The 12,208-nt window shown below is 34.9% G+C and overlaps 1 protein-coding gene across 17 annotated transcripts in view; it reads left to right on the forward strand.

The window, feature by feature from the left end:
• Positions 1-12,208, forward strand: part of MLIP (muscular LMNA interacting protein) — a 285,799-nt gene that overhangs the window by 207,552 nt on the left and 66,039 nt on the right. For all 17 annotated transcript variants that reach the window (XR_013176178.1, XM_077162113.1, XM_077162114.1 and 14 more), the window contains one exon: positions 586-630. Coding sequence is in view for 16 of the 17 variants with exons in the window: in XM_077162113.1 (XP_077018228.1) it covers positions 586-630 (45 nt within the window). In the remaining variant the exon portion in view is untranslated. The remainder of the gene's footprint in view (positions 1-585; positions 631-12,208) is intronic.

A 12,208-nucleotide genomic window follows, 5' to 3' on the forward strand; every position in this document is an offset into this window, starting at 1 on the left:
AGGAGGAAAGTACAGCCAGATGAAAGGAATGAAATACAAGAATCATGGATAGGAAAACAATATTAACCTGCTCTTTAATTTAAGCAATTTTAGAAACCAAATCATTTTCATTCCCAAATCATGTAAACTTTGTTTTCCTTTTATATAAAGATACTTTAAGAAAAGTCTGCTAATGTTTTCAATTTGGTGTAACTAAATATATATGTCAAACAATGCCCATATGCTTAAGTAAAATATAGAATATATGAGAATGAAATATTATATAACGTTGAATAATTTTTGATGTCATGTGATAGTCCTTATGTAAAGATGATGAAAAAGAAAAGCAAAATATAAGCCATCACATTCACTGTTATGTGAGCTGAATAAAAATGCCTAGGATTTATATTGTAAGGCAATGTACCTAAAAGGTCAAAAGTTTCATTATGCTGTAATGATATTATTCCTTTTGCTTTATACTTTTTTGTCGTAAAATATACATGTATACTTTAATAATAAAAGAACTTTGAAATGCTTAAAAATATAGATACATTATTGTAATATAGTGTGAAATTCAATTAATAAATATCATGTTAATTTTTGCAGGCAAATCTCTCCTCACCCTCCTCTACAGTATCTGAGAGTCAACTGGTACGTATCCTCCTTGTATCTTGTTGACCCACTTCAGAAAATTCTGATCTCTCAAGAGTGAAAGTGAACTGAGAATACATTTACTAGATAAAAGATTATAGGCTTATTTGTCTAATCAAAGTTTACTAATGCTTTACTAAAGCTTCAAGGTGGCTGGAGTTTATAGACATGCATAAAACATGATCACTTGCAGTTTGCAAACATGAATAAAACATGGATCCTGCATACATCTAGTAGAGGCATTAGTATAGAATGGTTGGGTTCTGGATTTAAGAAAAGTGGGAAAGGAGCACTTTCAACAAGAAGATTAGCATGTGAATGTACAAGACCAGTGCTAAGCTATAGAAATATAGTATGAACCAGACATGAGAGCCACACATGTAATTTTGAACTTTCTAGCTGTCACATTAAAAAAGTAAAAAGAAGAGGCTCCCTTAATTTCAATAACAGATTTTATTTAACACTATGTAAATATCATTTCAACATACCAGTATAAAAATTATTGAGGCATTTTGCATTCATTTTTTTGTGCTAGGTCTTTGGAATCTGCTGCACATTTTACACTTATAGCACATCTCAATTCAGGCTGGTCCCAGTCTAAGTGTGGCAATGGTTACTGTATTGGACAGCACACGTCTAGACTCTAGAATCTGTTATTTATGGATAAAAATTTTATTAAATAGGAAAATTATTTTTCCTTATAGTGTGCATTTTTCATTTTTATGAAGGCTAGCAGATTGAAAGCATGAAATAAGTTGCCTGGGTATCACTGGTTAAAGGTTGCCTTTATATCTTTGAATTTTTGTTGGCTATACACGTAAATTCCTGAGCAATAGGTACCTTTGGGAAAATTAATGAAAATTTCTAGTAAAGTAGTTTGAGACACAAAAAAAGTCAAAATGTTTTCCCTTGTTAGCTGTTGTTTTGGTGTCTTATATTCACAGCTCACATGTTATCTTGTCATTATTGTGCTTCAAATAAATGGAAATGATAGCATTATTTTGTATTGTAATCATGAAAAGTCATAAAGAGTATAATTTTGTTTTCAAAATAGCCTGATTCAATTAAACCATTCTGTGTGTTAATGGTACATTCATGTTGTGTTTGCATGTCTGTGCGTGTGTGTCAGTTGGTTTAGATCAGTAGGCAGCAGTATAGTATAGTTGAAAGAATCCTGAAATGGGAGTCAGAAAACCCGCCTTATACTTAGCATTGTGGCATGAAATACTCGGGTAAGTCACAATGAGTCTGAGAGTCTGGGTCTCAGTTTCCTAATTGAATAACGAGAGCATTCTATTACATTTCCCAAGACCCCTCCTGTGCTGTGAATCCTTGGTTACTAGCATGGCAAAATGAAGGGGTTGCCATGGAAACAAGCACTGCAATAACATTATGAAGTTGAGTGGTTTTCCACTTTATGTATGGAAATATTACTACAACTATGTCAATATCTGAAATGATGATAGGCTTATTTCTTGAGAGAAATGTGTGGCATTCAAAAATATTTTGAACATCCTCATATATAACTGCATTGAACATAATATGCAAAATATAGATTTTAGAAATTGGATGATTAAATAAATAGTTTTGTTTTTCATATAGAGGTCAATTGGCTGAATATTTTAAGAAACTGTTTCAAAAAGGAAAATCTATATATCTTATTTGTATATACAATTTTAGAATATGAAATATACAAAAAATAACTATTCGAAAGTGCGGTAAACTTTTTTTTGTTTAAGTAATTCTGCGTTTGTATTTTCTAGGGGAAAATATAAAGCATTGCTTTGACCAATTTTGATGATAATCTCTGCTTTTGCTTTATATCTTTTCTGTAAGCAATGTAAGGCATTTCTTAACCAAGTTTTAAATTATGATTTAATCCCCTAACACCTTTGAAATAAAGGTAGGTTTGTGAAGGAATTATTGTCAAGCAAGCTCTTCACATTCAAAAATAAACATCTCTTGGATTGATGTATTTAGTCAGTCACTTTGGTATCCATTTCATGACATTAATCCTGCATTCATACTACCTGGGAGTGAAAAAATCAGGGAACTAATAATTGTATAGAAGAGAAGTTATATGTTGTTTCCTCTTTAAGTTCTTAGAATATTGTTATTCTTGTTAAATAACAATTTATGAATGAAGTTATATATAATTTTTTCATTTTTTATGAATGAATTTCCTATAATTTTGCTATATGAACTCTCTTAAGGATTGATTCTGAATAATTTAAATAAATGAGACTGCCCTTGAAAAAATGCTATAGTGTATACACATATACACAGATAGTTGCCATATGACGTAAATACTAGCCATGTATATGTGTGTATATCATGTAAAATTGTTGGGAATATATGATACATTACGTTAAATTACATAATATGTATGTACATATGTATGTAAATTACATAAATATGTTTTGTATAAAATAGGCAGTTAAAATTATTCAACTCTTTTAGGGGAGAGTTGTAGTAAACTGAAGTGAAAATTTGTGACAAATTGTTATGGTAGCACAAGCTTGCTACAGAAGCCATTTGTTTTTCAGATTTGAACATTTAAGGACATAATATCTTTTCTTTTTTAACTTGGCTTAGTTATTTGTTTTCATTGAAACTACCATTTCAATTTTGGAAGGAAAAGAAGAAATATGACTGTGGCCCTTATTCATTTTTATTATTATCATTTTTATTATGGCTAAATATATAACATAAAATTTGGCATTTTAACCATTTTAAAAGTAGAATTCAGAGGTATTAATGACATTTACAATGTTGTGCTACCTTCGTCTCTGTCCATTACTAAAATCTTTTCATTACCTAGAACAAATCTCTATACCTATTAAGCAATAATTAAGCAACCTCCAATCTACATCCTGCCTCTGTGATTTGCTTATTCTAGATATCTTATATAAATGGAATCATCATACAATAGTCATCCTTTTGTATCTGGCTTATTTCACTTAGTATAATGTTCTCACTCTTTCATTTTCTAGCATGTATCAGAACTTCATTCCCTTTTATGGGTGAATACTACTGCATTGTATGTTATGTAGAAGATTTTGCTTATTCATTGGTTGATGGGCACGTTTTTTGTGTCCACTTATTAGCAATTATGAATAGTGATGCTATGATCACTGTGTACAAGTATCTGTTTGAGTCTCTATTTGCAGTTTTTTGAGGCTTGTATCGAAGAGTGGAATGTTTGGGTCATATGGTAAATTCTATATTCAACTTTTTGAGGAACTTATAAACTGTTTTCTATAGTGGCTGCACACTTTTACCTTCTTAGCAGCCATGTACCAATGTACATTGTGTGGTACTATGTACTACAGAAGTTCCATATTTTCCACATTTTCACAACACTTTTTTTCTTTTCTTTTTCTTTCTTTCCTTTTTTTTTTTTTTTCAATAATAGCCATCCTAGAGGATGTGAAGTGGTATCTCATGGTTTGAATTTGAATTTCCCTGAAGGTTCCTGATGTTGAGCATCTTTTCATGAACTTATTGGCCATTTGTATGTCTTTTTTGGAGAAATGTGTGACTCTTAAAATATTTCCATTGTTTACTTTGGAAGCCAAAAATTCAAAAAAAGTGTTGGACTTATGAAACTAATGAACCAATCTATGCTTCAGTTTCTTATGTAAAACAGCACTGTGGTACATTTAGAACTCGCAAGGAATCTAGAGATGTGAACATGGAAAATACCCATCTATAAAATGGAGATTGGGATAACTACTCTGTCAACCTGAAGGGGTGTGTCATAATGTGTGACATTGCCAATACAGCCCTGTATATATGGGAGGTTTTAGGTATTATGATTAAACACAAAATCTCTGAATTTGGGAGAGATGATATGAATAACCATTTTAACAGATAAAGAAAATGAGGCAGAGTTCAAATAGATGGTCTAAGATCACAGAGTTAATGCTATCGACCCTCAGTTTGCTCTGTGTGACTTTCAAAAATGGAATCATTATTTATTTTAGATAATTTAAGGGAAATTGGAAAAGATTGATCAAGGAGTTGGAAATTGGATTTCCACGGGCGAGTAACGTTCATGGACACGTCCTGTGTTGTAGGCTCTGTGCTTGTGCCTTATATGCATTGCCTGGCAAAAGTGATTATTTGCTGAATCACAGTAAGGAGAGGAGACTGGAGAAGTCAGTTGGGGTTGAGGTTGTCCACCTGTGGAGAGTGCTTAATTAGCATAATTAAAGGAACAATTTATAAGAAATGAAGGATATGAGATCTAGGATACCATTATAAGGCTTTCCTAATTCCTGAGCTAAGTCAGCAATATTCATGAAGCCTGGCAGGTCTCTTTTCTCTGGATAGGAAAACAGGCATTACTAGATGGGTAAGTTCTGGTCTTCCTTGGTGATAGGGGAGACTGGTTTTGATGGCATTTGATTTTGGCTTTTGACATTTTTTATCTTTAGAAAATGCTTCTTGTTGATCAGGATGGGATACTAAATCTACAGGGTACAAAACAATAGATTTTTAAATTAATGCACATGGCTAGACACAGGAAAAAGCAAAATGCTATTACTGGAAGACTATAAAGAAGAGAGTACTTAAACTTGCAGATACTTTGTTCCCAGTTCTGAATGCCAGCTGATGTGTCCTGCTTTAGTGGTGGATGACTCATCTTTCTGAGGGCCCTTATGGTCTCTGTTGTTCAGAAAATGTAGTCCTGAAAGCTTTTCTGCAGAACCAATGTCATCTTCAAGCTTAAAGGCAGTTTCTCCTTGACCAGTTTTTCCTTGACACCACATACTTAAGTGCTACAGCATTTATCAAATACGCCTCCTCAAGTTTGAGTCACACTATTGTCTTTTCTGTAATCATTGAAATATTTCAATCTGACTAGTGGGTGTTGTGTATATTCCACAAAATGTTTCTTTAGCTACTGGATGTGGCTTTAAATTTTTGTAATCCTATGTATGTTTATATTTATACTGCTATCATATTAATTATAAAACTGTTTTAGAAAATTACATTAGGTAGGTACTTTCCTGGACAGTCTAGCTCAATATCAATACTTTATGTTTACAAATGAAAATTATGTATATTCATTTTGTTCTTTTCAAACTCCTAAACTCCTTTCATGTTTTTTTTTTTGCAAAATTTTGTTGTGCGTATCATCTCATTAGATTCTCAAACTCACCCTGTGAGTAAGTATAGCAGAAATGGTTATTTGCATTATTCTGGTGAAAAACTGAAGTTCATATATCTGCAATACTATGTCAATTAATGAGTAGTATCAAAATCTGTTTTCTTCCTGGGCAGGCCACGGTGGCTCAGCAGGTAAGAGTGCTTGCCTGCCATGCCTGAGGACCAGGGTTTGATTCCTGGTGCCTGCCCATGTAAAAAAAAAAAATCTGTTTTCTTCCAATCTTAGGAGATTTTACCGATACTATACTATTTTGAAGTTTGGGATATTTCTTTGAGAAAAAAAAAAAACTTAAGTGTTTATTTCTATTTGTATAGTATTATTTCTAAAAGATCAATAAGCATTTATTAATTGAGTGAATGAATTGACTAAATAAGAAAATATTGCTTTTGTCCACAGTCTTGGCTCTGAGTTTGTGCAAGGTTTGTACACCAGAAGCTTTAAAGAAATTGAAAAAATGACAACAAAGAGAAAAACACTAGAGAATGAACACAAGACTGTGAAGCAATTGGATCTAAAAAAAAAAACAACCCTGACACCTACACCAACTCTTTGGATCAATCAAATTAGTAGAATTTTTAGTCAGGCTCATGATTTGCTATATGCTGTGTTTTATTACATTCTTGCTGTTTTGTTTGTCACATATAACCTCTTCAAAAAAAATCAGAATAAACTCTTGAAAGCTGGAATCCTATCCTTTATTTCCTTTGTTCCCCCATCAAACCACCCCTAGAATTTACTACTATTGTGAAAGACAATTAAAATGCATTAGTTCATTAGTTGAAGTTAATTTAAGGATGGTGTTGCTCTAAGAAGCCATTATTTTTAAATCTTGGGTAATGGATTCCCTAGGTCAGTGCTGGCAACTAATTTAAAATTTTGGTCTATAGCCAGAGACTCTGCCAACTTGCTGTCATAGTGTTATGATTAATAAGTTCCAGAGGACAGAAACAATATCTATTTTTGCATTGCCCTGAAAAGCAATGTTCAAGTATAAGTGTATACTTGATGGGTTATAAACATAAGTGAGTAGCAGGCTCAGACCAGCACACAAAATCCTGCCCCTGCACCCAGGACCACTATATAATTATCACTCTAAGTCTTGGACTTTTTCCCCTTAAGACTAACTAGAGTCAGATGTGATCTCCTCAGCTCCATGTCATTCTTTAATTCTCCAAAAAGATGACACCACTGTCCTTTGGTTTAAATAGTTTTACTGTTTAACACTATAAGAGGGGAAGCCAAAACATATATGTTTTTAAAGGAGAGGTCTCTAAAGGGTTAGTCTCTGGCCTTAACTTCCTGGATTCCTCTGTAAAGATAACTTCAGCCTTTTACTCTTACATTTGAAGGTGGAATACACTATACTGCTTTCCTTCTTTTGTTCCCTTATTGGAAAGAGGTTGTACAGACCTTCTATCCTGCAAAGTTCCCTCTCCCGTGTCAAATAATGGGAGACTCTTCATCCCAAGCAATCAACACCTTATCTTAAGGCCTCCACAGTGGATTATAGCCAGGATACCAAGCTTCCATCCACCAATCAATTTATTCATTCCACAAATATGTATTGAACAGTTACTGGTCCCAAGCACTGTTCTAGGTTTTGGAGATATAGAAGATCCCTGCCCCTATAGAGCTTACATTCTAGCCATTAAAGTAAGATAATAAACACATAAATAGATCTATGTCAGGTGTTGATAAGTGCTATGAGAAAATATAAGGCAGATAAGGTGGGGTAGGGATTGCTGTTTTTATGGGTCATTAGGGAAGACCTCTCTGATAAGATGACATTTGCACAGAGACTCAAAAAAAAAAAAAAAAAAAGTAAAAAAGAGAATCTTGGTTAGGAGTACCAGACAGAGGAAAGAGTAAGAGCAAATTCCTGGAGGAGAATGCGTCATGGCTTGTATGTTAGAATGGAAAGTGAAAGTATGAGAGGGACAGATGAGATCATAAAAAGAGAGGCTAGCTGGGGGTAAGAAAGATCAGTAGTTTCTTCATAAGAAATTGATATTTACCATTTGGAGAATTTTCTCATTTCTTCTTCCGTGTCTTTTGTGTTGACTATGAGAGCCATTAGCCTTTTTTACTTCTCCACTTAGGCTGGAAAGAAAATTATGGAATTGCTTTCCCTGATATCATTAGAATGATATCTGTGGCTATCAGACATAAGTCTAGCTCTTCTATGCATTCTGTGGCAGATAAAAATGAAAGGGACTCTTTGGGCTAGTTTAATGGTAATATTGCTGAGCAATGATATTCTTATAGTAGTTCATCTTTGTAACTTCCTCTAAGAAGATTAATCTAATTTCCTTTCTTTTTATTTAGGCATAGACTTAGCAAATTAGATTTTCTAGAATTAGAGAACAAAAGTCTACTTGAAGTCTGAAGACATGAGGTGAATGTAAGCAAGGATGCAATGTAGATAAGAAGTTGATAATGGGCACTCTATTCTATAGCCTCCTAGTCAGTACAGATGTAGAGGCTAAATAGATATCTCTGGGATTGATGACCAAGGATAATCTTCCTCAAGGTGGGCAGCACAAAGTTTTGATGGGATAAGCTCTAGGTCAGGGTCGCTCAATTTTTAATGTGCATACGAATCACCTGGGGATTTTGTTAAGCGGCAGATTCTGGTTTGGTTGGTCTGATGTGGCACCTGAGAGCTGGCGCTTCTAACACACTGCTGATTCTGCTGGTCTACAGGACCTGTGCTGAGTACAAGGTCCTAGAAGACAACTTTTTTTTGGATAGAGTCATTCGTTTACTCTGTGTGGCAATTTAAACACTAGCAAATGTAGATTGCATGGCCATCTAACATTAAGAAACTAAATATTAGGGAGAGCAGAGAAGAAGTTAATATTCCAAGAGACCTATGTGTGCCAGAAACAGTGACAATTGCTTCATATATGTTCTTTTATAGCTTCTCTAAAAGATACTTTGAGACTTTTGCTTGGATGATAGCAAAACAAGCCTTTTTCAATAGCTCTATGTCATATGATGCCTGAGGGGACAGGAAGGAAAATAAAAGCATATGTGTCATTAGCTATTTTGAAGAACTGATCCTGGGTTTGAATAATAATGCTTTAGCAGAAAGAATGGCTTTTCCAAAGTCATACAATCTATTAGTAGTATCGCAAGACTAAAACCTCTGTCCTTGGTACTCTCCTCTCACCAATATTATGCTGCTTCCTGGGAATGGATTTTTAGCCAAATCCAGAGACACTCAATAAAATATGGTACTTTTGATGCCTTGAACCCTCCAACTACAGAGTCCTTTAGTAGATGGTATGTGTGTATGTGCATGTATGGGTGTATGAATGTGTTTGCATATGTGAAGGGAAGTGGGTCGATGCATAGATATGCATACTGAGCAGAAAGTCATTGGATCCTATGGTGTTCCAGGAATGTTCTTTTCTTAAGAGCATTTGTGCCATGTTTAAGTGAAGAAAGACAAAATAAATTTAGGAGGACCAGTGAAGGGAAAAGCAAAACTATACAAAATGAGGTCACAAGGGCTAAATTAAGGATGTAACAGTTGGTAGTAGAAATAAAGCAGAAGCAATGAATTAAAGAGGAATAAAATGTTTATTTAAAAATACTAGAACTTTGTTATTGATTGGATGGGGTAAGTTATAGAGAGGTAGATGTTTAAAAATGATTTCGCAGTTCTATTGATATTGTATCTACCTATCTGTCATTTATTTATATTTATCATCTATCTATCTGTATCTATGTATCTCTATCTCTATCATCTGTTAATCTATGGTATAGACATAGAAATAATTAAAGTAATTGGTTTGAGAATCAGACCAAACCTGGGTTTAAATCTTGACTATGTCACATATTAGCTACATGACTTTGACATGTGACTTTTTTCTTTAAGCTTCTTTCATGGTTACTTGTTGAGAATTTATGAGATAATCCTTCTAAAATATTGAACACAGTTCCTGATTCCAGATAGCTAAAGTATGGAATCTAGGTATTTGGGAGAATGATGATGTTTTTAGCTGCAGTGTTTTCTCAAGGGACAATCTATTCTGAGCCATGGGTGATGGCCTGAGTAAGACTGCCATGAGCATGATTTGTTAGTGTACCATGGGTTATGGACAGTACATGATGTTCAGAATTGCAATATCAGGGTCAAATTTCCAAGTCAACCAAAAACTGAGAAATAGTTTCGTGTAAATGGCATGATTAGAGGTTACATGATAGGAAGTGCAAATAATGTCAAAAGCAAACTTTGGACCCTGGCCCTAGTCAAAATGGTGGAGTTAGGCATTTCAGAGCTCCATTCCCCACAGAAGCTTTTAACAACCAGCAAGAATGGGCAGAAACATCTATTTCAAAGCTCTGGGAATCAGTTAAAGGATTGAAATTGCAGAGCAAGTGCCAAATCAAGTAAATGGCTACTTAAAAGCAATAGGACCTTGTGTTGCCTGGTCTGGCCCTTCCTCCAACCCTCAGTGGCTTGGCACAGAGCTGGCCCAGCTTGCAGTGCAGATCCACGGTTCTGGTCCCCAAGGAAGCAGACTAACACTTATGCAGGAACATGTGTGTTTGGCCCAATCTATCTGATGGTGGCCTGAGGGACTCACTGTCCCAGAACTTGACCTGCATATAGGAGGTGGCTTGTAGAACCCTACTACAGAATGCTACAGTACAGCAGTAAAGTTGTGCAGCCTGGGGCAAGGTATTGCTCTGTAGGACATGCAGTACAGTGTCTGGGACTGTGGGGAAACTGTTTCCTAGGGAAGAAGGGGCATTCAGGTTGTTTCAATGGGGGAAATCCCCAGGTTGATTAAATGGGGAATTCCCACAGCCACTTACGCATGCCTAAAACAAGAGAAAGGATTAGGTCTGGAGCTATTCTTCAAACTCATTGTATAGATAAGCCCTAAAAGAAAGCTCTCCCACAGTCTACAAGGACTGGAAATGGTATTTTTTCTCCTCTTCCTCCTCCTCCTTTTTCTTCAAATTAATTCCTATAATTCCTATAATTCCTATAATTCATACAATTCCTATAATTCAAAGAATGCTCTGTCATAGTAATAGCTGAGTACATGCTTAAGGAACATATGCCTCCAAGTCTAAATTCTAGTGAGAACACATTAAAATATCAAAATTTCCAGGTTTCAACAAAAGGTTATAGAACATACAAAGAAGCAGGAAGTGATGGCTCAGGCAAAGGAAAAGATTAAAGCATTAGGAACCATTAATGAGCAGGACTTAGGACATACCAGACTTTAAGAAATTGTCCTAAATATGCTCAAAGAGCTAAAGGAAAGCATGGATAAATGACTTAAGGAAATCAAGAAAACAATAGATGGCGCCAAAGATAATATCAATAGAGAGATGGAAATGATGAAAAGGAATCAGAGCTGAAGACTACAGTAAGAAAAATAACAAATTCCTAGATGGGTTTAATATAGATTGAAGTTGGCAGAAGAAAGAATCAGAGAAATAGAAGATAAGACAATTTAAATCATTCAGTGTGAGGAACAGAGAAAAATAAAGAACAAAGAAAAGTGAACATAGCCTGAGGAACCTGTGGGACACTATCAAGCATACCCATGTATTAGAGAATAGGCTGGCAGGGATGGGGGGTAGGGGAATAGGGAATGAATGCAGAATGGGTGTAGGGTTTCTATTTGAGGAGGTGGAAAATTTTAGAAATGGAATGTGGAGAGGGCACTACAATATTATGAATGTAATTACTCCCATTAAATGGTATGCTTTGGAGTGTTTGAGATGGGAAAAAATAATGTGATATATATGTTCCCACAATTAAAAGAAGAAGGAGGAGGAGGAGGAGGAGGAGAAGGAGGAGGAGGAGGAGAAGAAACAGCAACTAAAGAGAAAATGACAATTAAATGCAATACTTGACCATGGATGGGACCTAGCAAGGGAAGAGAAAAGACTCAAAGGGACATTATTGGAACATATGAAAAGATTAGAATATAGACTCTAAGTTTTATATTGATGCTAAATTTCTTGAACTTGATTACTGCAATGAAGGTGGTTACATAAGTGAATATCCTTGTTCTTAGGAAATAGACACAGCAGTTTGAAGTGTTCAGGAGTAACCTACACTCAAATGTTCAGAAAATGGATTGATAGATGATAGATAGGTAGGGAGATAGAGAGATAGATAGGTGGAAATATTGATACGGCAAATGTGGCAATGTTAATACTGGTGGATCTAGTATCTGAGTTGATGGGGTATTGTAGTTCTCTGTATGGGTTCATATTATTTTGTAACTATTCTGGAAGTTTGAAAGTATTTCAAAAATAAAAAGTTAAGTAAATGGGAAAAAAACAACTTTGCCTAGTTTTCTTTCTAGAGTTTTCTTCCATGTCTGTGAAATACTGCCTACCGAGTGACAGGTTAAGGTGAGAGAGCAA

The sequence above is a fragment of the Tamandua tetradactyla genome, chromosome 5 (genome assembly GCF_023851605.1).
Source record: "Tamandua tetradactyla isolate mTamTet1 chromosome 5, mTamTet1.pri, whole genome shotgun sequence".
NCBI classification, from domain to species: Eukaryota; Metazoa; Chordata; class Mammalia; order Pilosa; family Myrmecophagidae; genus Tamandua; species Tamandua tetradactyla.